This window comes from Suncus etruscus, chromosome 5, assembly GCF_024139225.1.
Source record: "Suncus etruscus isolate mSunEtr1 chromosome 5, mSunEtr1.pri.cur, whole genome shotgun sequence".
Taxonomy (NCBI): Eukaryota; Metazoa; Chordata; class Mammalia; order Eulipotyphla; family Soricidae; genus Suncus; species Suncus etruscus.
The window spans coordinates 129,934,469-129,958,566 of NC_064852.1; the positions used below are offsets into that span (position 1 = coordinate 129,934,469).

General features: G+C 37.2%; 1 protein-coding gene and 1 long non-coding RNA gene across 2 annotated transcripts in view; both read right to left on the reverse strand.

The window, feature by feature from the left end:
• Window positions 1-1,889: 1,889 nt before the first annotated feature.
• LOC126009021 (uncharacterized) lies at window positions 1,890-2,204 on the reverse strand. The gene is made up of 2 exons (XR_007495880.1): window positions 2,156-2,204; window positions 1,890-1,980 (listed from the first exon to the last, which is right to left on the reverse strand). It is a non-coding gene; the product is annotated as an uncharacterized LOC126009021 (long non-coding RNA).
• Window positions 2,205-2,498: 294 nt separating this feature from the next.
• The window catches only part of WDR75 (WD repeat domain 75), a 32,476-nt gene continuing 10,876 nt past the window's right edge, over window positions 2,499-24,098 (reverse strand). The window contains exons 6-21 of the mRNA XM_049773188.1: window positions 22,468-22,538; window positions 21,183-21,302; window positions 19,326-19,414; window positions 18,814-18,972; window positions 17,333-17,392; window positions 17,130-17,245; window positions 15,442-15,617; window positions 14,109-14,266; window positions 13,025-13,205; window positions 12,151-12,245; window positions 11,339-11,434; window positions 9,770-9,939; window positions 8,599-8,658; window positions 5,503-5,649; window positions 3,571-3,662; window positions 2,499-2,815 (exon numbers count right to left, since the gene is read on the reverse strand). Of these exons, the coding sequence (XP_049629145.1) occupies window positions 2,614-2,815; window positions 3,571-3,662; window positions 5,503-5,649; window positions 8,599-8,658; window positions 9,770-9,939; window positions 11,339-11,434; window positions 12,151-12,245; window positions 13,025-13,205; window positions 14,109-14,266; window positions 15,442-15,617; window positions 17,130-17,245; window positions 17,333-17,392; window positions 18,814-18,972; window positions 19,326-19,414; window positions 21,183-21,302; window positions 22,468-22,538 (1,992 nt within the window). The 3' untranslated portion in view covers window positions 2,499-2,613. The remainder of the gene's footprint in view (window positions 2,816-3,570; window positions 3,663-5,502; window positions 5,650-8,598; window positions 8,659-9,769; window positions 9,940-11,338; window positions 11,435-12,150; window positions 12,246-13,024; window positions 13,206-14,108; window positions 14,267-15,441; window positions 15,618-17,129; window positions 17,246-17,332; window positions 17,393-18,813; window positions 18,973-19,325; window positions 19,415-21,182; window positions 21,303-22,467; window positions 22,539-24,098) is intronic.

The window sequence follows — 24,098 nt, forward strand, 5'->3', positions numbered from 1 at the left end:
ATTATAACTGAAAATAAATGTTACATGGGAAAATGATGAGTATCAAATTTATCTAATATTTCAAGACCTGGTAACTATTAAGACTATTTGAAATGATCAAGGTCTTTCAGTACAGTGCTACTCTGATTACAATGACCAATGACCAACATAGAAGATCCACAAAATTCAGAGGATCATGTAAGCTACTAATGTAAAATCTGTAAGCAGTGATAAACTTGACAGAACAAACTTGATTTCCTGGGCCGGAGTGATAGCACAGCGGTAGGGCATTTGCCTTGCACATGGTCAACCTGGGACTGACAGCAATTCGATTCCCAGTACCCCATATGACCCCCCCGAGACTGCCAGGAGCGATTTCTGACCACAGTGCCAGTAATAATCCCTGAGTGCCACCAAGTGTGACCCCCACCCCCCAAAAAAATCAACCAAAAAACAAACCAAAAAACCCTGATTTCCTCAAACTGTAAGGAGGGGGCGGTAAGAGATGAAGAATGTAACAGTGAAAACTCTACTTCTAGAATGGCATGATGCTGTTATTTAGTGCTACAATAGTTAAAAATGTATTAAAAACAAACAGGCCTGGCACGATAATACAGCAGGTAGAGAACACTTTCCTTGCACCTACATGGGTTTAGTCCCCAGCATCCCATATGATCTCCCAAGCCTCCCAGAAATGATCCCTGAGTGCAGTCAGGAGTTACTCCTGAGCACAGCCAAGTGGCTCCCAAGTCTCCACCCAAAATAACAAAAGAAAATAATATATATTGTCATCAGGGCAAAGAAAACATTTAATCATGAGAATCATGTACTTAATTATGAGAATATGTGGTACAGGCCCTACATATATACAATCATCTCCTCCAACCCAACCTGGTCAGTGTCTACTCTGAGGAAGTATGGACAACAGAACCCAGTCTCCCCACTGGTCTTCAAGGGGATATCACTCAGAATCACTCAGAGAAGGGACCAATGTGCCTGCCTTAAGTGTAGGAGCTGTAAAATTTTCCTCAAGAGCAAGAAAAGGTAATTCCTAATAAGAGAGTTGACATTATTTGAAGAGGCACTCAAGCGTTCTTTCAAAACTGAAGATTGTGGAGTCCAGCAATTCAGAAGGCAGCAATCCTGCCAGAACAAGTGAAACCTTTACCAGTTTATCAGAAAGGAAAAATATCCCAAAATTAATTCTGTAAAAGAGAAAACAGTATTCCTCATTTGTAAGATGGTTAAAGTTCTTGAAAGAAATTAAATTGAATTAAATTCAATTAAGTTGAATTATCAGGGTGACTCAATATATCCACCTTTATAAAAAATGAAAGCAAAGTGCTACCATATAACACACATGTGATTCCACTTTCATAGAATCTCTACAACAGGCAAATCTGAAGAGACAGAAAGGTAAGCTTAAGGTAAACTGGGAGAAATGAGAGAATGAGAGCTAATGCAATGTTTTATTTATTATTTTCTTGTTGGGCCACACCTGGCACTGCTTGGGAGATCATGCTGGGGCAGTGTGGGATTAGCAGTGAGGCTCTCCAATGCAATGCACTCTAGACTTTTGGACCATTCCCCCAAATCTGTGTTGAGTTTTGAGATGATGAAATGTTCTAAAATTGTGATGACCATGCCTAGCTTTAAGGACACTAAAAGCAAATGAACTATGCACTTTATATCGGTGGTTTTTATAGTCACTAAAGTTAGCTGTTAAACTATACAGACCTTACATGAATAATGACTCAAACATAAAAATACCACTTGTAACAATTGTGACTGTTAATTAGAATGGACTCTTATTATCTGTATACTTAACTTTTCCTATATTAACTTTAATATAATTTTCTTAGGGAACTTTAACAAAACACAGTGATTTGGATTCTTTTCAACCAGCAATGGAAGATTTAAGAGCTGTTTACTCGACATACTTAATCATAACAATGAATAATGTGAAAGCAACTCTTTATAACTTTCAAGGCTGTCATAAAACTTTTTAGAAATATTGTAGGCTTAGAGAGATAAGGGATATATGCTTGGGAACAGGGATGAAGGGAGGACAACACTGCTGGTGGAAAGACCCTCATTTATTGTCACCGTGTACCTTAAATATCACTGTGTAAGATTTGTCGTTATATATTCTAATAAATGTTTGTCATTTAAAAACATTGAAAAAAAATATTGTAGGCTAGCCCTTCTCAAAAAGACTTAGGCCCAGATAGTCCCCATATTTCAGTGAGATAATACGAGGGAATATGACATGAAGAAATCCATTTAACAGAAGTCAATGCACTAAGAGAACCCAGAAGTTTAAGGAATCTTTGGTCATTAAATGAGATTCTGTTAAACTTAATCAGCAACATTCTGTTTCCAAATTACAGAAAGGGAGCATGAGCTTGGGACACAGTCTCATCAAAGAAAACAGGCATTTAATAAGGCTGATATGTGACTCAAAATTCAAACAAAGTGAGGTAGACCCAGAAAATTAAGAATGAGATTATAGCTTCGTATTTATGAAAAGTAAATCTTTTAATATATTCAGAACAGAAATAATTTTAAAATAGATATTTCTAGAGCATCAATATACAAAGTAAAAAAGCATAAACCCTTTCCCATCTCCCAGACTTAAAGAGCAGCTATCCAGCTGTAGTCAACTTTCCTGAATTTTCTCAGTTCCTTTTCTTCAGATTTTGACAACTGATGTATGTCTTCTCCCAAATCCGTGTTTTCTGTGTCCTGAACTTTTTCCATATGATAATTTTCTTCATCAGAATCATCACTTTCTTTTTCTTCCTCCATGTCTACATCACCAGACGATTCTTCAACACTTAAGTTATAGAACATAAAATAATATACAAATATGATTTAAAAAAGGTACTTCTAAGCAACTTTCCTATTTAATACATTATATAGAAATATAACTTTTAAGGATAATACAAATGAACACTCTTAGTACATTAACAGATTATGGTTTGTGGAGTGACAGCACAAATTGGGCATTTACTTTACATGAAGCCAACCCAGGTTTAACCTTTGGCATATTATATAGTCCTCTGACCTTGCCAGGAATGATTCCTGAGCATAGACCCAGAAGCAACTCCTGAGCACCTCTGGATGGGGCCCAAAAACAATGACAAAAATTATGATTTGTTATAAAAGATGAAACAAATTGATAAGAAATGTGAGCTGTGGCAGGGGTCAGAAAAATAGTGGGTAGAGTGCTTGCCTTGCATGCAACCAATCTGGAATCCCAGGTATCCCATACAATTCCCCAAGTCCTGCCAGGATTGATCCCTGAGCACAAAGTTAGGAGTAAGGTATCAACACCTCTGGCATGGCCCCAAAACGAAACCGTTAAAAGTTAGGTCAGACACCAAATCCTTAAATGTACAAAAAACTGTTTCTGCCAATTATTTTCAATGCATTTTCAATTTCATTTTATTTAGTTGACTTAATAGCTCTTTATCCCTTGAATACATATTAGCAAGAATATAAAAACAATGGAAGAATAACCAAGTCAAGGAACACAGATCATCCCATTTCCCAAACATAATAGTTCAACAAATCTGAACTTTTTTTTACCTCTTAGGTTCCTCAGACAGCAGCAATGAATTTACAAACATGGAACACAGGAAAGACGCTGATGGCAGCACGTGAGCAGGGGTGTGAAGAAGCTGGAGAGAAAACAAAGATGGGATGTCACTGAAAAATATCTGAAGCCAACTAAAGAACAAACAACAGATTCTTGCTTCCTACATTTATGTAAACAACTATCCTGACCTCCCCTCCTCTAGGGTCAGGCAACAAAAAAACGAAATCCTAAATTTACAGGATCTGATCTGGGTATTGGAGCTCTATAGTATACAATAATTATTCAAAAGTTATTAAACACTGGGTTAAAAAATACAAAGTTATGGAACTTTAATTCATTTACTTAGTTTGTTTGCTTTAATAATTACTTACCTCAGTCTACAGTGCGCAGAGCTAAAGGAAAAAAGTGACTCCTACCCACCCCCAGGTAGAAGCCACACAGTTAATTTTTCACCTACATAAATTCCTGAGACCTCTCTGACAGTGGGAAAGACTGACAGTGACACAGGAAAGAAGTATCTTGAGATACAAATGGAGCCATAAAGAAGCAATGCAAAAACCCACCATGCCAGGTGGGTGAAGACTGCAATTCTGCAGACCCAATCAGTACTAATCTCATATATAATATCTCTGAAATGGAGTTCACAGTAGAAATGCTTAGGATGATCAATAAGCTCAAAGAAACAATGGAGCATAAGGCAAAAAAACCCAAACAGGAGGACAAGAGAGCAGAAATGAGAAAAATACAAACAGAAGTAACACATCTGAAAAATTTGGGAAACATAATGAAAAATACATTGAAAGGCCTCAGTAGCAGAGTAATAGCTTCTAAGGACAGTATCAATGAGCTTGAGGATAAAGTAAAGAAAACCTTCAAACAACAGAGGATAAAAGAAAGCCTCAAAATAAACAAAAAGAAGGAGGAATAAGACCTGAAGAAATAAATGAAAATAAACAAGCAGGGGTCAGAGTGATGGTGCAAATCGGTAAGGCATCTTGCCTTGCTGGCACTAGCCTAGGACAGACCATGGTTCGATCCCCCTGGCGTCCCATTTGGTCCCCCAAGCCAGGAGCAACCCCTGAGTGTCACAGTGTGTGGCTGGCCCAAAGAACCAAAAAAAAAAAAAAAAAAAAGAAAAGAAAAGAAAAGAAAAGAAAAGAAAAGAAACAAAGAACAATAGAACTTTGGGACAAATTTAATAGAACAATTAAAAAAATATCACTGAGATACAGAGCTTTTGGGATAAGTAATAGTGCAGGAACTTTACAGACTCAAAATCAACTTTAAAAGATGGTATAAAATTCTAGGACAACAATTTCTCTCAATGCCAATGGATTAAATGCAGCAATTAAGAGACATAGAGTGGAAAAATGGTTCAGAAATTTGAATCCAATTTTCTGTTGCCTGCAAGAAATACACTTGAATAGGGGAACAAACACAAACTCAAAGTCAAAGTTTGGAAGACAATTTTTCTTGCAAACAACTCCTTAAAAGACTGGGTGGCTATACTTATTTATAATTAAAATTAGATGACACAGACTTGAGGTTCAAAAAGGTTGTAAGAAACAGAAAGGACCCTTTCTTAGTTATCAAGGAACGTATACTACAGGAAGAAATCAGACTCCTAAGCATATATGCACCTAATGAGAGGACAGCAAAATACTTCAAATAAATGCTAATACACTTGATGAAAGACATCAATAGCACAAGTGTAGTTGGGATTTCAAACTGTTTTTCCTTTTATTGGAAAAATAAAAATCACATGATCATATCAACAGGCACAGAGAAAGCATTTGACATGATCCAGCACTCTCATTCATCATAAAAATAAACAAAAACACACACACACAACTGCATTATGAACAACCTTATAACCATGGTATTTAAATTAAGTAATTAAAAATTTATTAAAAATTACTGACCTCATTGATTGCAGGTATATTTTCAGTTACAGGCAGCTGCACGAGTTCATTCTCCAAAGTTTTATTTAATTTCTCCTCCTGCTGCTGCCTGTGCTTGCCCAGTATGAAATAGAATGGAGTGGTCGGAAGACTTTCTTCTGCTAGTAACTGTAAAAATTCAAGACAAAGGGAAAAAGAGAAACAGGTTACTTGAATAAATAGTGCCAGTAAAAGGAGCTTTAGTAATCATATAGTATGATTCATTTTATAGGTAGAACTGAGGCCCAGCTGCCCACTAACAGTGGATACCAAAGATGGCAGGACAATCATATTCTACACATCTGACCCAAACTAGATTAGTTCCAATTTGTTCCACTTTGAAAATTGAGTTTGCTAAGGAGGTGGGGTGAGGGATATAAGGGGACCTTGAACACTGCTGGAAGAACAACTGGTAGTGGGTTTGGAGCAAGATTACTCAGTGCCTGAAGTGCTGTTATTAGTATTAGCTCTGTCAATCAAGGTGCCTAAATAAGAATGGATGAAAGTGTCTCACTGTATTATGAACAAACTTGTTAATCATGGTGCTTAATTAAAGCAATTAAAAAAACAACAAGAAAGAAATGTCTAATTGGGCTGCATGATCAGGGTGGATGTGTCTCTACAATAGAGGCAACTGTCTTTTCTAGAGGGAAAAGACATACTGCTAGCTCGGGTGAAATTTTTAGGGTTTAGAAGATTAAACCTTTCTAGTCTAGAAGACCAGAAAATCTGAAACAGTCTAAGTAGAAAAAAAAAATCCAAATATGGAAAATCAATTCAAAATAGCTAAGAACACCACCTCCACCAATGAAGAATGAGAAAAATCAGTAATATTAGAGCACCATTCTTAAAAGTCCAACACTAAAAAGTTTCATAAAACGGAAGTCTGGAGTGTTAGTACTACAAGGTAGGGCCTTTGTTTTGCAGGTGGCCAACTCAGATTTGATCCCTGGCTTCCCATATGGTCCCCCAGGATCACCAGGAAAAACCCCTTAGTGCAGAGCTAGGAGTAACCCCGAGCACGCATGCGCGCGTGTACACACACACACACACACACACACACACACACACACACACACACACACACACACACACACAAAATAAAAGCAAAGTCATTAATTCTTCCAGTTCTCAGATCAACTTCTCAATTCCCCTCCCCCTCTCCAAGAGAAAAGGCCTGTCTACACTAAGGTCAACTTGGCCTACCTGCTCTATTTACAATGCCAAGATACATGCCATCTACTACTCTTTTTCTTTTATTCTCCCCTTCCCAATAATCTAAAAGACTGTATTTCACATTTTAATGCTTATTATTTATATCTTCTCTTTAGATTATAAACATAATTTTTTTTTCCATTTCAATAACTGATAAGTCCTAAGTACCTAGAACAGTTTCTGGAACACAGTTGATGAACAAAAACTGTCTAATGGGGCCCATTGGGTCACACAAGCTAATGTTTAGTTTTAAACATATGAAACATATACTAAGTAGAATTAGTTTCCAGAGGAAAATAAATTATGGGTCAAGAATAAGAACAGTATTGGACTTTCAATAATACCAGAAACTACTATGTAATGACTTAAAAGTTTTATAATATTTTTTTAAACATTTCAACCTAGAACTCTACCTAATTATCAATCAAATTAGGGAGAAAAAATATTTCAAACATGCAAGACCTTATATTTGCCTCCAGGCACTATACTGTGCTTCAGCCGAGGTAGGAACCCCAAAAGAAAACAGAAAGAACAACAAAGAGAGGAAACCTGTGGTTCAATCACCTGGAAAAACCTCCCAGATTAAGATGCTTGTGCCAAGGACCCAGTCTGTGCCACAAGTAGGTGAAGGATGAGGAACCTCAGAGGGAGTGAAAAATTTGACTCAGGTCCATAAGAGGAGGGAATGTTGGGGCCTGGGTTCTGAATAAGGAGTGATGGCATTTTGTAAAGGCCACATGGCAGGCTTCTTAGGTTCTGAGCAGGGAGAGATTCCATTTATAAAAACCATATGGTGTAGGTCTTCACAAGCCTATTTCCATTGATACCACCCCAAGCTACTTGGCCATATCAGGTAGATTATCACTCAGGACAAGGAAGCAGTAGGAAGGTAACCCTAGACAATAGCCAATCATTTTAAAGATCATCAGAAAGTTGGAACACCCCTATATCCTTTCCCTATATAATCTTCCTTATGACCTTGGGTAGGGCTCATATCCTTCTGGAGATGGCCCTGGCTGGCCAGTGTGGGGGCCTTTTTGACAGATATATTAAAGTATTAAACTTAAAAAAAAAAAAAAAGATGAAACCTATCAGAGGTAAAATAAATCCCTAGAATGCTGGTGAATGTAGATCAGAGTATAACAATGAGCTATAGGTTTACAAGAAATTGGTAGAGGAAAGCAGGTGCGAGGCTCTAGGAAGCAATTCTCCAACAACTCAAATCCCAAACATGTATGAAAATGCAGAGGAAAGATTTAAACAGACTGGGTGGAGTTTGGGGACTATCAGGTGAGAATAAAAAACTAAGCAAACACAAAATGGAGGCAAACATTAACTCTAGAGAAAACAAAAAAAAGTAGGTCAGAGAAGGATAAACAACTTGTCTATTGATGCTACATTGGCTTTGTCATGAATTGTGTTATCATGAATACTAACCTAATATTCTACACTGGGAAAATTAGGTAGAGAGATGTTAAGAGAACGAATTAAAACTTAACTTCAATAGATCAGTTAACAAATGCAAACAATCCAGACATACAAGTATGTTATTTCTGATATTTGCAGGCAAATAACTATTTCAGTTAACTGTTTAGTTATCTTTGTGGGGAATAGCAGTGGTGTTTGAAATGTTTTCCAACAAGTCTTATAGAAATTATTTGACTTTATAAATTATAAGCATATGCTGATAATACAAACAAAAACTATATTTTAAAAGGACAATATAACCTCACAACGCAAGTAGTTTCTAAGTGTATGGTTTTGAAATTCATCTTAAAGCAAATGAATCTTTATTCTCATATACGAGAGTCAAAAAAAATTAGGTTTGCAAAATGTCTTTTACCATGAGTGGCTGAAACAAACCTGTTTGCTAGTTGGTGTGAGTTTCTCTTCTGGAGACTTTGTACTGAATGTCAACAGACTCTGAAAAGAGAAATCAATTAATGATGCAAAAGATAAATTGTAGAGTGCAAATTAAAAAAACATAAAGTTAAAAACCATGAAGATTGGAACTGGAAAGATGGTATAGCAGGTAAGGTGTTTGTCTGCACACACCTAGCCCAGATTTAATCCCTGGCAGATCATATGGTCCCCAAGTATCACCAAGTGTAATTTCTGAGTGCAGAACCAGGAGTGACCCCTGAGCATTATTTGGTGTCCCCCATCCAATCAAATGTTCACCTTGATATTTTCCATGGGAGAATACAAGATTTAAGGAATATTTGGCTTATTGTAAGAGATATTCAAGAACTGGCAATATTTTTCAATAAAAAAATCAAATACAGGGGCCGGAGAGATAGCACAGCAGTAAGGCATTTGCCTTAGATGCAGAAGGATGGTGGTTCGAATTCCAGCATCCCATATGGTCCCCCAAGCCTGCCAGGAGCAATTTCTGAGCATAGAGCCAGGAATCACCCGAGTGCTGCTGGGTGTGACCCAAAAACCAACCTCCCCCCCAAAATTAAATACATTTAAAAATATCAAAGATTCTAATATGCTAGGAAATACAACATAAAAGTATTTTTTCTTCTGTTTTTTCACTGTTAAGTAGTGCAAGTAATAGATTTTTAAAGACTTTAATGGAAAAATGAGTATGATGTCAACACATACTAGAATACTTCTTTACTGAGCACAAAGACAAGAGGTTTCAACTACTAGTTCTCAGGCTAATGCCTGGTTGCAAGTGTGAAAAGATTAAAAGCCACTGATAGAGACACAATAGGTTTTCTTTTTCTAGAAAAGAAATCTTTAATTCAATCATTCTGTCATAGACTTAACTATTACTCTCAAAGAGTGAAGCAATGAAAATTACACATGTGGGCCGGCGAGGTGGCTAGGTAAGGTGTCTGCCTTGCAAGTGAAGCCAAGGAAGGACCGCGTTTCAATCTCCCCGTGTCCCATATGGTCCCCCAAGCCAGGGGCAATTTCTGAGCACTTAGCCAGGAGCATCAAACGGGTGTGGCCCGAAAAACCAAAAAAAAAAAAAAATTACACATGTAAAGTGACTGTCTTTTTTTTAAGGGTTAAAGGTTACCTGTGATTTTGTTAGGAAGTAAAATTGTGATCTGTTCAGCCACTGGTAAGCCTCTGAGGTGAAAGACTCAGGAACATCTCGTGGAACAAACACTCCCCACAGGATTTCCTCGCTAGAGAGATTCTTCTGAATATATAATGGCCTTGGTTCACTAGGTTTAAATACGAACACTAGAAAAAAAAAGATAATATTTTATCTGCAAAGGCAATTCTAGTTTCACACTGGCAGATTACATCAATCCTAGGACTTATCCACTAGGTAAATGACTAAGGTCACGATTATTTTACGTTATGATTTAACAGGAGACTAACAGGTGCCTAACATGCCAAGCAGGTTATAAACAGGAATTGTGAATAAAAAAAAAAAAGATTATGGCCAAACAATGGCATGAGGACAGCATCAAAATAGTTGGTCTTCAATATTCCAACAAAGATAAATATGGACAGTATCTCAACAGCATTGAGGAGGAATGATTACAACTTTTCAGGGAAGTTGAGAATGCTGCAGGAGAGATGAAATCTATCTTGGCTTTTGGTATGTTGTAAAACAAGAGTTACTCTGGAGTTATCCTAGTTCTAGGTCTGAATACACATACAGCAAGGTAGGTTTAGCTAAGAAGAATTCAACAAAGAAAGGGCTCCAACAAAATGGCTTCACATGGCAGATTAAGAAACCTCAGGTAATGGAATTCTAAATATCAAAACATGGTCTTTGATATGGGATGTAGGTTCAAGATGGCAGTGCAGGGCTGGAAAGATCATATAGACAGTACAAGGGTTCAAGCCCTACATTCAGACAATTCCAGCTCAATCCCGAACATCAGGTATAGCTCCCAGGAAATGCTTAGCACTGCAGAGTCTAGGCAGTACAATATTCCTGGGCCTGAGTGCTTAATGGCCAGCCAACTTGATTGAGAAACAGGAGGGGCCCTGGTTCTCCTCAGCAGCACACAGTAGTCCTCCTCTCCAAAGATGGACATACAAGCGTTATCGATAGTGAACCTATATGGCCTGTGGTTGAAGCTATGTGGGGCAAAATCTTCAAAAAACCAAGACACTTACTGAGTAATGACTACACATCACATCAGGCAAATCAAAAAATCACCTGGAGGGGCAGGACAAACCTTAAATCCCATCACAGGTTTAGCTATTCACAAAGAATTAAAAAATAAAAAGGCAATTTGTTGACTGGAAACATCTACAAATCATTTATCTGACATGAGGTTAATATCCATAATATGTATTAACCATCAAGAAAAATGTACCTAGGTTTCTGTAATTAGACTCCAGGATATTCATACAATTATTAAGTTGTCTGAAGACACCACTTCTCAGAATGTATCCCTATTGAGCAACCCATGACTGCAATATAGTAGTATTCAAACGTTAAAAAAATTTTGAATAGTCAATTAAGTTAAATGTTATGTTAAAAAATATTAAGTCAGAAAAAGACAAAAAAAATTAAAAAATTAAACTTCTCAAATATGTACAAAACAGCAAGAGAAACAGCCAAGGGAAAATTAAACACTATGCCTTAAAGACTATCAGAAAAAGGATGGCTTGTACTTACAGTCTGAACCCATTGAGGATTTAGAGATCGCTACAATATTTTCGGAATTAGGATCAGGCTCCATAACGCTAACATTTAGTTTTGCACTCCACTCCACTAAGGAATAAAATAAAGAGATTCATTGTTAGGAAAAGATTCATCAATAATCTTTTAAGCTGTTAAAATCATGTTTTTCATCTTAAGTGAACCAATTCTATTATTTTGTAGGTATGCTTTTGTGGAATACATAGGAGCAAACTGAAATGATCTCTGGAATGTTGCACTGAAGTGAAGGGCAGACACCAAGAAACAACAAATATCTTCATCCATACACCAGTAAATGTTAAATTTCAGTGTAATCACTTTGCTGCTATAAATGTTACCAATGGTGGTAGAGAATACTTAAACAACCACCTAGCAGACATACAGTTATTATACTACACAGTAACTATGCTCACCAAAATCATACATCAATGAGTAAAATACCAAGTCAACATTTGTTAGGATAATCAGCGAGTGAGAATTACAGAATCAGTTAATGTGAATTACAAGTAAAAAGAAATATTACTTCAAATTGTAATGAAGAGAATGTGAAAGGAAACAAAAAGCCATACACATAAAGACAATAGGAAAAATAATTCTTTGTCTCTTTCAGTATTCCAAATATTCATGCTGTGAAGTGATAATTAAAAAGCTTGTACTTTATAAAGGAAAGGTAAAGATATAGTTCAAAAGTCCTAAAATGCAATTTTAGGGCTACTTCATACATATTTTATAGCTTAAGAAAAAAAACAAAAAAACAACTCCACCCTTGGAACAATAGAAAACCTTACATGCACAACTGAGCAGATTCCAACAGCAGAGAATTCCATTTTCAGTAGTACCAAGAAGATATTTTGAACAAGTCAGCCTCCCAAAGCAGAGATGCCTAGATTGACCACAAAGTTAAGTCAGTAAATTTAGCTATAAACTGCACTTAAGACACAGTACTAATTTTATTAAATGCAATTTTTAGATTGATGGATATTTTTATTCATGATTATTCTACTAAAGGGGTGGGGTGGGTGATGGGGATGAGAAAAGGAACGAGAGAGTAAGAAAGAAAAAGGTCTTATTTTGTTTCTCTGGAGACACTGTTCTGACGACCAATTCTTTAATCTAGTACGTGTCGTGTTAAAACAATGTATGAGAAATGTACCAAGTCATTAGGAGGCTCATTCCAAGAGGAAAATTTCAATATGAGTCGGGAAGGAAATTGTATGAAGTCAGTTCAGAAATAGACTTGCTGGGAATTAGATATTTTCATAGTCCTTGGTCACACTGATGTACTCAAGTAACTCCAAGTAAAATGGAGTACTATCCTTTGCACTTCAAGAAACAAAGTTGTTTATGTTTTAATGACAATATGTGGAAAATGAGCATTATTTAGCATCACTATGGCCTATGTTGGCTTCATTATTATATAGCACAAACATACAAACATGAAAAATAGATATTATAAATCTATAGAATAAAAATGAAGTATTCATCCATATTTTATAGACACAGAAAAACTAAGCACATGAATCATACATCAGCATATTTAACTTCAGAGAACTCTGGTTATCTAAGTCCTTGAACCTATATGACAATTTTAGAGAAATAATAAATTTTTAATATTTATAAACATTTATATAATTTTTTTAAATCCACAAATTAGTTACCAACCTTATCATCCCAGCTCGTTGACAAAATGTACATTTAAGCTCCCATGTCTCTGAATCCCATATTGTAACTATTTCTTCAAAACTAACAGCTAGTAGAGAGTCATCTTCTGAGAAACAGCAGTGAGTTGCTTGGTATTTGTGATAACTCCCCACAAAGTCACAGGTCCAGCCAACAGCATTTTCTATGAAAATAAAAACCACAGAGCTCCAAATTGATATAAATACCAATCATTACTAGGAAGCTGTAAGCATTAAAGAGTAAGAAACAAGACAAAAATATACCTGTTCCCCAAACTTTACTTAGACAAGCTATGAAGTACTAAGTCTATGCCTCTTCTTAGGGACTTTTACTGCCCCCTAGTGGAAGACCAAAAGTCCTTTTCACTCTATTTTCCCAAAATTAAACCAGGATATACAAGTAGATTTTGAGGGGGAAAGGTCTGTTAAAATATAGTAAAAACTTTGTGGTGGTTGTTGATTTCTGAACCACACCCCTCAGTGTTCAAGGGATACTCTAATTCTGTGCTCAACATGAATAGAACCAGGATCTCCTGAAAACAAAGTGTGCACTCTAGCCTGCTGGCCTACCTCTGGCCCAAACTCTAAAATCTTTAAAAATCAGGCAATATGCTATACAATCAATCAACTAAAAATATGTCTGACCAAGATCATTTTTAGCAGAGCTACGAGGGCCCTCCTGAGACTCTTGGCCAAGTGGATCTCAATTTAGTGCAAAGGTCTGAGCATGTGATGCCAGGGATTAATTAAACAGTGGTATGTGTGAGACGATGTGTGCTGGGTTCTGAATTTTAGACCTGCAGCTTAGCCCCTGTACTATTTTCCTGACTCCTATCTGTCATTTGCATGCTTTAGACTAGAAGTTTCCAAACTTGCCTGGTTTATGACCTCCATTTGCAAAAAAAAACAAAAAACCAAAAAATACCAAAATAAACCCCCAAGAGCCCTCCTGGAAATATGTCTTTTTTAAGACAAATAAGAAGCAACTACAAGCATGTCCATGGCTATCACATTCCTAAATTACTCACTCAAGAAAGATTAATTTAGACAGTTTTCACTTTACTTACTGTATATATCAGAATCATCAGTCAATATCCACACTTTGAAGTTACCATCTTTACTTGCTGTAACCAGGGTGGGAATTTCCAATTTTTCTGCATTACAGAAACAGAGAGCAGTAATGTGGTCTTCATGGGGCATGTTAACCTTTGTATTAAGAACAAACCTGGAAGAAAGGAAAACAAGTTATATTCTTACATGTTGTACATTTTATAATAGCATTTTAAAGACTAGCATTTAAAGACTAGGCAAAATAACAGGAGTGAACTACAATGACTGTACACCTTCCTTGTGTATCTTATACAACATGAAGATGGTTATATGGAATCAATCTACTGGTACAAAATGACTATGAAACAGGGCTCAAAAAGTAACAATAGCAGTAAAACCCCTGAAAACCTCCTGTAACTGACTCTGTAGAGATCCCCAAACTTACTTGGCCTACCACACTCCCTTTCAGAAAAATACAAAAACAAAGACAAGAAAACAACTGCTCAAGTAAGCCCCTTAGAAACTACCTTTTGCAAAGAAAACAAACAGAAAGATGATCCCCTATAGTACTCCAGATAAATAAGACAGAGGCATATCAAGGAAGAGCAATGAAGTGTGTGTGTGTGTGTGAGAGAGAGAGAGAGAGAGAGAGAGAGAGAGAGAGAGAGAGAGAGAGAGAGAGAGAGAGAGAGAGAGAGAGAGAGAGAGCGCTTTGAAGATAAATAAGACAGAGAATACATAGCATATCAACGACTAGATGGACTATTATAGTGTCAGGTATTATGAGGTTTCTATCTAATCAAAATACATGAGCTTCCATTGGTTTCCAACCATTAGTCTGCAGACTGTTGACAGTTCTCAGAATTATACTGCTAAGCTACAAAACATTAGTGCTGCTTAACTGATAGCAGTTTTCAAGTGTAGGTTGTTGGCCTACAGACTGTCGTTTGGCCTACCAGTATATAGAAAGGTTCAAAACCACTGTACTTTACCACTATTCTAAAACTTGCCATCCCGCTCCCTTAACCCCTAAGAAGACAGTTTATGTTAATTAAAAGAACAAAGAAGAACAAAGAAATGAAGACTCTAAAATTTGGTGTGAATGCTTTTATCATCCTTGGAGTGCCACTTTTTCCTGTTCCTCATCTAAGCAATAAGATGGCAATATACTTTGGATGACACTAATGCATTCTCACAGTTTACTTCAGGCAACTTAAAGTGTAAAGGCTTTACTATAAGAACACACCTTTTAAATGAAAAATTTACCAAATCTCAAACACTAAAGCCATATAATAGAAAAGTCCAATAAAGTCTACTGAGACCTAATAATAGCTAAATAGAAAGTATTACCCTTGTGTTTTCTTGTTATAGGTCCAGAGTTTCATTTGCAATTCAAGCTCAGATTCTTTTTCTTGGCGTTGTTCCACTGTTGCAAGCCAACTACCGTAACAGCCAAATGCAGCCTTCGTTAGCTCAATTTGAATTAGACCATAATCATTGATATATTCTTGCTGTATAATGTCTAACTGATGGGTTTAAAAAAATAATGATTATTTTATATTTATCACACAAATACTTACTCAAGTATTTAAGGAATGTAACCACATTCACATAGCTTCTAGAATCTACAACATTTTAGATAAAAAAATATACTATTAGTTACACACGTCAAAATTACCACTAACAAGAGCACATTAAATGGTACCAATTTGGGGCTGGAGAGGTGGCGCTAGAGGTAAGGGGTCTGCCTTACAAGCTCTAGCCAAGGGGCAATTTCTGAGCGCTTATCCAGGAGTAACCCCTGAGCATCAAATGGGTGTGGCCCCCAAAAAAATAAAAGAAAAAAAATGGAACCAATTCAGAGGTGATTATTCTTTACTGATCTTAAATATTAGTGCTTATGACACATTTACATAACACGTTCTTTAGTTTATATAATGGCTGTCTTAATTAAGAACAAACATATCGGGGCCGGAGAGATAGCATAAAGGTAGAGTGTTTGCCTTGCATACAGAATCTTGGCATCCCATATGGTCCCCCAAGCCTGCCAGGAGCGATTTCTGAGCATAGAGCCAGGAGTAACCCCTGAGAGCACTGCCAGGTGTGACTCCCCACCACCCCCCCCAAAAAAAAGAAAAAAAAAGAACAAACATATCAATTATTTTAAAATAACTGATTAAAAGTCTATAAAGGCTACTGTAAAAGACAAGGGGGAAAGTGGGAATCTGGATCAAATATATCAGGTTTTAAGAAACATCTCTCTTGGGGCCGGAGCAATAGCGCAGCGGTAGGGCATTTGCCTTTCACGTGGCTGATCCAGGGTGGACATCAGCTCAACCCTGGCATCCCATATGGTTCCCCCAAGCCTGGAGCAATTTCTGAGCACATAGCCAGTAGTAACCCGAGGGTCACTGGTGTGGCCCAAAAACAACAAAATGCCTCTTTTTAATTCACACTAAAAAGTTTATCATCAGTTTATTAAAAAAAATAATTCACTACAAAGAAGAGACACAATTGTACCTTCAAAGCACATTTTCTCATTTCCTTATCTTTGTAATTTTATGGCAGCTAATGTGTGAAAGCTAATTAAAGTCTGAAATAAAACAGACAAAAAGAGCCAACATATTGGCTATCTGCAACCACAATCTCACTAGAATTAAGCTTAAAATAGGCTGAGAGATGATAGCACCAGGCATGTGCATGGCTAAGCATGTGTCCAACCCTGGTTCAATCCCCAACCACCTCTAGTAGTCCTGGCAGTCCCTTTCCCCTGTAACACTGCATGCCAAGTTTCATGCCCTGAACCACCAGATTGGCCAAGTAGCTGCCCTGAGAAGCCCTAGGGGGTCTGAGTAGTATTTGGGAATTTTTTTTACCACCCCCCACCCCCACTGAGCAAATAAGTAATGACAGATGAGACTAAGTTTATCACATAATCACACAGACCTATAGCTGTATTCAAACACATTAATTGATCCCAGAGGTGTTGCCAATAATTATCACTAATTTTAAAGCTAATTAATGGGTCAAAATCTTACATTGTATAACTGCTTATCATTTTGGAGAGAATAAAACTGCAAGTGGCCAGGTTTTCCATTTAAAACCAAAGCTTTGGTTCTTGGATCGATTGTCAAACCAGTTAAGATTCTGCTATCTGGAAAAACAGTGAAATATCCAAGTTAGAATAAGACAAAAGTAGTTTCAGGATATACAAAATTAAGTATGCTGGGTTCTGTAGTACCTTTCACTAGACCCTGAATCACTGCTGAGGCCTCAAGATTCCGATGAATGATTATAATCTCTGTGGGTTTAATGAAAAAATGTTTTAATTATAAATAGGGCAGAAAGTAAAGATAAAACATTGTTTAAATTATTTTTCTTTTTTTTGGTTTTTGAGCCATACCTAGTAACACTTAGGGGTTAGTACTGGCTATGTGCTCAGAAATCGCTCCTGGCTTGGGGACCACATGGGATGTCAGGGATTGAACTGCGGTTCGTCCTGGGTCAGCCGTGTGCAAGACAAATGCCCTACTGCTGCACTATTGCTCTGGCCCGTATTGTTTAAATTTTTATCTGAAATATATCCAAAATGCAAAACTACTAAGTAAAATTTACTTAATGTCATTTTAAACTTAATATTAAAATAATTTTAGAAGTCAATAGCAAATAACAGCTACCAAAATATTTGTTAAGAATATAGTTTTGTGACTAAGCTAAAAAAGACATGTTTGGAGCATCTCAAAGTTTTGTCTCTGTGAATTTATTTATATTTTAAATGTTTTTTTTTAATAGGAATAATTCTATTTATTTTACAACTTGGGAGCTCTTTAGCTCTTTTCTTTTTTCCCTTTATTTAAGCATCATGAATTTTAATTAACACTTTAAATGTCAATTTGCAATTTTAATTTTTAACATTTTAAGAGTCAATTTACAAACATATAGCCTATGAGAGGGTTTACGATGAAAAGAGTCATGCCACTATGACTTGCTTTGGAAGAACAAAAAGGAAGTGAACTGGCTGCACCTTATCTCTGCTGAGTAGTAACAGGACAAGCAAACAGCAATGCTGGAACATAAGCCTCCTACCAATCTGCCAGAATTTCAGAAAGTACATATGGACATAAGAGAGCAGGAGATGGGCCAGAGTGATAGCACAGTGGCAGGGCATTTGCCTTGCACGCGCTAACGTAGGATGGACTGTGGTTCAATCCCTGGCATCTCATATGGTCCCCCAAGTCAGGAGCAATTTCTGAGTACCTAGCCAGGAGTAACCCCTGAGCATCACAGGATGTGGCCCAAAAAAAACAAAAACCAAAAAAAAAAAAAAAAAAAAAAGAGAGAGAGAGAGAGAGCAGAAGAGGCTCCGACTTTCTTAAAGCAAAACAATTATGCCTGTGAGAGCATAAGGTTCTACTTCCAAATCCTTCCTTTTCTTTTTCTACATTATCTCGCACGAAAAGGTATTGGAGAAAAGGTATTGGAAACAGTGTAGCAGACCAATAACCAAATACATTTAGTTCTCTATTTTCATAAAAGCAATTCTGAAAATGCTGAAATCTAAGGGTATCAGAGAGCAGAATGGAGGTGGAGAAAGGACAGAAAATGCTCCTCACTTATGCCACTCTCAAGTTTTCCGTATCCAAGTTCCCCTTGCTCTGGGCACTAGCTCATTCATGACAGCAAACAGATGATGTTTCCTCAGAATAAGAAGTTTAGACTTACTATTATCAGAGTGAGAAGTACAGAACATATCTCCTGCCGGGGAGACCGAGATGTGCTCAATAGTAGCCCCTAGACGGGGCAGGAACTCTTTGTTCTTCTCTGTCATGTCACGCCACTCTACCAGGACTGACTCGCGGCCACCGCTCAGCAGGCTGCTGCCTTCTCAGCCACCCACAGGAAGAAAAGGGACAGTTGATTTCATAAGACACATTCGTGAAACATCAGCCATTTGTACCATATTCATAGCATAACAAGAATAACAAGTGTAAGCTCTGTTACACTTCCGTCAAGTATAAGTATATACTACACTTATATATAACAAGTGGGCACAATCCATTTGGCCCATGCAATTCAAATCTTTCCAATTTCAGAGAGAGCAAAATACATTTGAGTCACGAGCTTCAAATGCCAATGGTTACACTTGCTGAGCTGAGGATGGAGTCCAGTTGCAGTGTGTGTATGAAGCCTCAGATTCAATTCTCAGCACCATAAAATACCAGACTTACACTTACCTGTTACTGAAAAAGCCAAATCCATAACTATATCGTGGTGCCAATGTAAGGTTGTATAAGTGTAGTTCTTATCATCATCAAAATTCCTCCTATTGAGAAGAAGAAAGCAGAGAATTGATTCAAAGAAATAATAGTGGAGGATTTTTTAAACCGAGAGAAGACACTGAGTAGACAAGTTGCGAGGACTTTTGGTTATCTTAGTACAAAGAAACATAGACACAGATTAGTGTGGTTACCAAGAGTCCAACACAATAAAAAAAAATAGGCCCAGGGGAAAGGGAAACAGGTAACATAAAAGCAGTCCATGAGATTTCTCAGCAAACCCCACAAGATAGAAGTGGAATAACATATTTAAACTACTCAATGATTAATAGCTTTATTAAAGAGAATACCTCATAGCACCAAACTATCTTTAAACTTGAGAGAAAAGCTAAAGCTGAAGCTTACTATAATGAGATTTCCCTTATAAGGACTGTTGGAGCACCTCTAAAGTGGAATAGCACAGGAAAGATAGTTATTGTGCAGGTATGGAGGCACCTGCCTGAGATGTATGACCCCCAGCTCAATCCCTGATATCATGCAGGTTCCTTGATCACCACCAGAAACAATTCAAGTGCAAAGTTAGGAGTAAGTAAGCCCTGAGCATGGTCTAAAACCAACAAACCAAAAAAAAAAAAAAAAAAAAAAAAAAAATATATATATATATATATATAAAATATATAAAGATAGCTTAAAATAAATTAGCTGTGGCAGTACTAAGAACTACAGATTAAAATGGTAGTAGCCAAGCCCCTGAAGGTAGTAAATGGCCATAGACTTGGGACTGGAGCTAGAGTACAGAGGGTTGTTTGCTTTGTGTGCACTGGACCAAGAATCCCTGGTTCAATCCAGCACTCCATATCGGGTAGGGCGTTTGCCCTGCACATGGCCAACCCAATCCCTGGCATCCCATATGGTCCCCAGAGCATCACCAGGAATGATCCCTGAGTGCAGAGTCAGGAGTAAGCCCTGAGCATCGCTGGGTATGGTCTAAAAATAAAAAAAAAAAAAGGACTGAATTTATCAATCAAGAAGGTGTCGTCCATAAGAACTCATTTAATCTATAAGGACAAATACAGAAATTTGAAAAAGTGGAGAATCATATTCCAAGTCAACTGAACATTAATAAAAAAAAAAAAAGACGTAAGACACTTATCTTGAATGTGGTAAACCCTGCTTTAATCCCCAGCACCTTATACTCCCCAGAGCCTCTCAGGGAGTTAATTCCTGAATGTAATGCCAGTAGTAATGCAAGGGCATTGCTGTGTATGCCCTATAAACCAAACTAAACCAAAATAAAATCATAAACACAAAAACTAACAAAACAAACAATATGCCATCATGGTGTCCTCAAAGTTAGATATTCACTCTTGTCACTGTTGCCTTAGACTGAAAGGCTGACTAAAACATTCTCTTCAGTCCAATTCCTGTTTGTTTGTTTGTTTGTTTTTGCCACATCCAGTAGTGCTCAGGGTTCAAACGTGGTTGTGCTCAGAGGACCATATGGAATGTTGGGGACTGAACCTGAGTTGGCCTTGTGCAAAGCAAACGCACTACTGCTATCACTGGCCCATCAGTCCAATTCTTAATAGGCAAGAAGAATTTTTCAAGTCCAACCAATCTTAGAAATCCTAGAGTACTACTTCAAGTCAATGTAATATAAAGCACTCAAAGAAAAGATGACAGTAAAGCTCACTTTGTTGAGAATAATGGCTTTTCAGTACCATTCTTTTCCCAGACTTAGTGCTAGCCATGTTCTGAATGGCTCTTATAAAACAGTATGGGACTGATCACAATACTCTTCATGAATTCACTCACCAAAGGCGAATTTTGCCATCCTTGTGACCAGTTGCTATGCAGTCTTCCTTTGGGTGACAGACCACACATGTAAAATTATTTTTAGAATGCTTCTTATTTTTTGATGAAGATAAAGTAAACCTAAAAGGAAAAAAAGAAAAACACATTCTCATTTGGTTATTCAAGTCTGGAGGTACAGATGACAGAATAGTACAGTGGATAGGGTGTATGCCTTGTGGGAAGAACATCTGCCAGGCAGCAGGTACAAATGTATTCCCAACCCAGGTATCCCATATGGTTTCCCAAGCACCAGCAGAAGTAATTCTTTTTTTTTTGTTTTGTTTTGTTTTTGGGCCACACCCGGTGATGCTCAGGGGTTACTCCTGGCTATGCGCTCAGAAGTCACTCCTGGCTTGGGGGACCATATGGGACACCGGGGGATCGAACTGCGGTCCATCCAAGGCTAGCGCAGGTAAGGCAGGCACCTTACCTCTAGCGCCACCACCTGGCCCCAGAAGTAATTCTTGAATACAGAGACAGAAGTAAGCCCTGATCATAGCTGTATATGGTACCAAAATGAACCAACAAAACAAACAGGGAAGTTTCCTATCATAAATAAAACACTCTCAGAACTCGCTAAATATAATTGCATGTTTTAAAAAAATGCTCATAATTAAAATAACCCAAAGATAGCTCTTTCAGTGAATTTATTTTCCGACACTACGTTCATTCAACTCTCTTATGAAGCTGTTTTAGCACAACTTTTGAACAAATCTATAAAATTATGAGATAATGGCTGGAACATGTCAAAAAACGTCAACCTTCTTATTATTCTGCAAAGTATAAATGCTCTTCTTTTTAGGGTAAAGAGAAGACTTAGCATTAGTCTCTTACCTTCATCTTTATAACTCGATAGGTATATATTACCCCATTTAAAAAATGTAATAATATAATGAAATCAGAAGTGCTAAATACGATTTATCTAAACCAAAGTATCTCAAAGCCTGTTTTTATTTTTGTGGGTACAAAATGGCAACAAGGATTACTTGGGAAGTTTGTAAAAGCACATCTCATTTGAAACTAAGGATGCATACCATAGTTTCGGCTTTCAAGGATTGGGAATGGAAAAGTTCTTTAGTTTTGGTGACATTTATTCCCTCATCTTTACCAGCTGTCATTAAAATAGTTTTACAATCCTTAGTAACATGAAACAAGAAACATCTATGGATCACTTGTGCAAAAATAAAATTAAATTATAACAAATGACTGAGACTATTAGATAAAGCTGACAGAAACAAGCCCTTACCTTGTTGTTTTTTTCCTTTTGAAAAAATAAACAGATAAGTAGAAGTCCCGTACTGCAGCAACATATTCTCCCTGGTAGTCCAAAGAGAAGAAAAAATTTATAAGAACAGTCAATACTCATTTTTAAAAATCATTTATTTAAGTTTTTGGGCCACACCTGATGGTGCTCAGGGGTTACTCCTGGCTCTGTGTTCAGAAATCGCTCCTGGCGGCTTGGGAGGACCACCTGGAATGGCGGGAATTGAACCCGGGTTTGTCCTAGGTTGTCCACATGCAAGTCAAATGCCCTACCATTGTGCTATCACTCCGGCCCCAGTCAATACTCTTTTAAGAAGAAAATTCTTAATCACAAAAATTAACAAAACGGAATTGAAGCAATAGTACAGAGGGCAGGGAGTTTGCCTGGCACTTAACCAGGTCCAATCCTCTGCATCCCAAATGAATCCCTTGAGCCTCACCAGGAAGTAATTCCTGAGTGCAGAGCCAAGAGTAACCTCTGAGTTGACAGGTGTGGCCCCAAAACAACAAAAAAATAAATAAAGTCAATATAATGGACCTGAGACAAAACAGGGGCTAACAAATACTTGCTTTGCATCCTGCTGAACCACAATTCAAATATACATGGTATATTTGACCATACATGGTCTCCTGGGTTTAGCCAAGTGTCACTCCTGGCAGCCAGGAATAGTCCCTAAGAACTGTGGGGTATAGCACAAAAAGTTAGCATAATAATAATGCAGAGGAGGCAGGTTAGAAGGGCACTCATAGCAAATGCTATTTTAGCTATAAAAAAAATAATCCTTGGTTCAAAAACAAAAACAAAACAAGCCCAGAAAATGTAAAGATAAATTTAGGTTTTAAATCCTAAACTGTAACTCTACTTTTTGAGTAAGTAAACTTTTGGGGCCGGTGAGGTGGTGCTAGAGGTAAGGTGTCTGCCTTGCAAGCGCTAGCCAAGGAAGGACTACAGTTTGATCCCCTGGCGTCCCATATGGTCCCCGCAAGCCAGGGGCAATTTCTGAGCATTTAGCCAGGAGTAACCCCTAAGCATCAAACGGGTGTGGCCCGAAAAACCAAACACAAACAAAAAAATGAATAAGTAAACTTTTTCATCAAGACATAATTCATACCCAATAAATTACAATGTTTGACATGTATATGTGCATAGAGCCACTCCTACAATAAAGATTTTGAATTGATTCCCTATTAATCCTACTTCACTAGTAACCACTGATTTGCATAACATAGCTGACATCTCTTCATGCCTTAACATGTTACAAAGCTAAATAATTCAACATGCATTTTTGAAGTTTGGACTCTAGCTCAAAAATCTTCTTTTAAAATTTCATCAATGCTCCTAGGTATTGTTTTAATTATTTGTATTATGACGTAGCATTCAAAGGGATCAATTATCACAATTTGTTTCTTCTCGTATTGATGAATGTTTAGGTTAGTTTCATTATCTAATCAAGTCCTGTAGCATATACTCACTTTTCTAGTCAGGACTAAACAGCTATGTCATATAAAAGATGTGTAATTATGCTCCACGTCTTGCCAATGCTTGGTTAGCTTGTTTTTAGCTGTTACAGTGGACATAAAACTATTTTTGTTGTGTTTTTAATTTGTACTTAC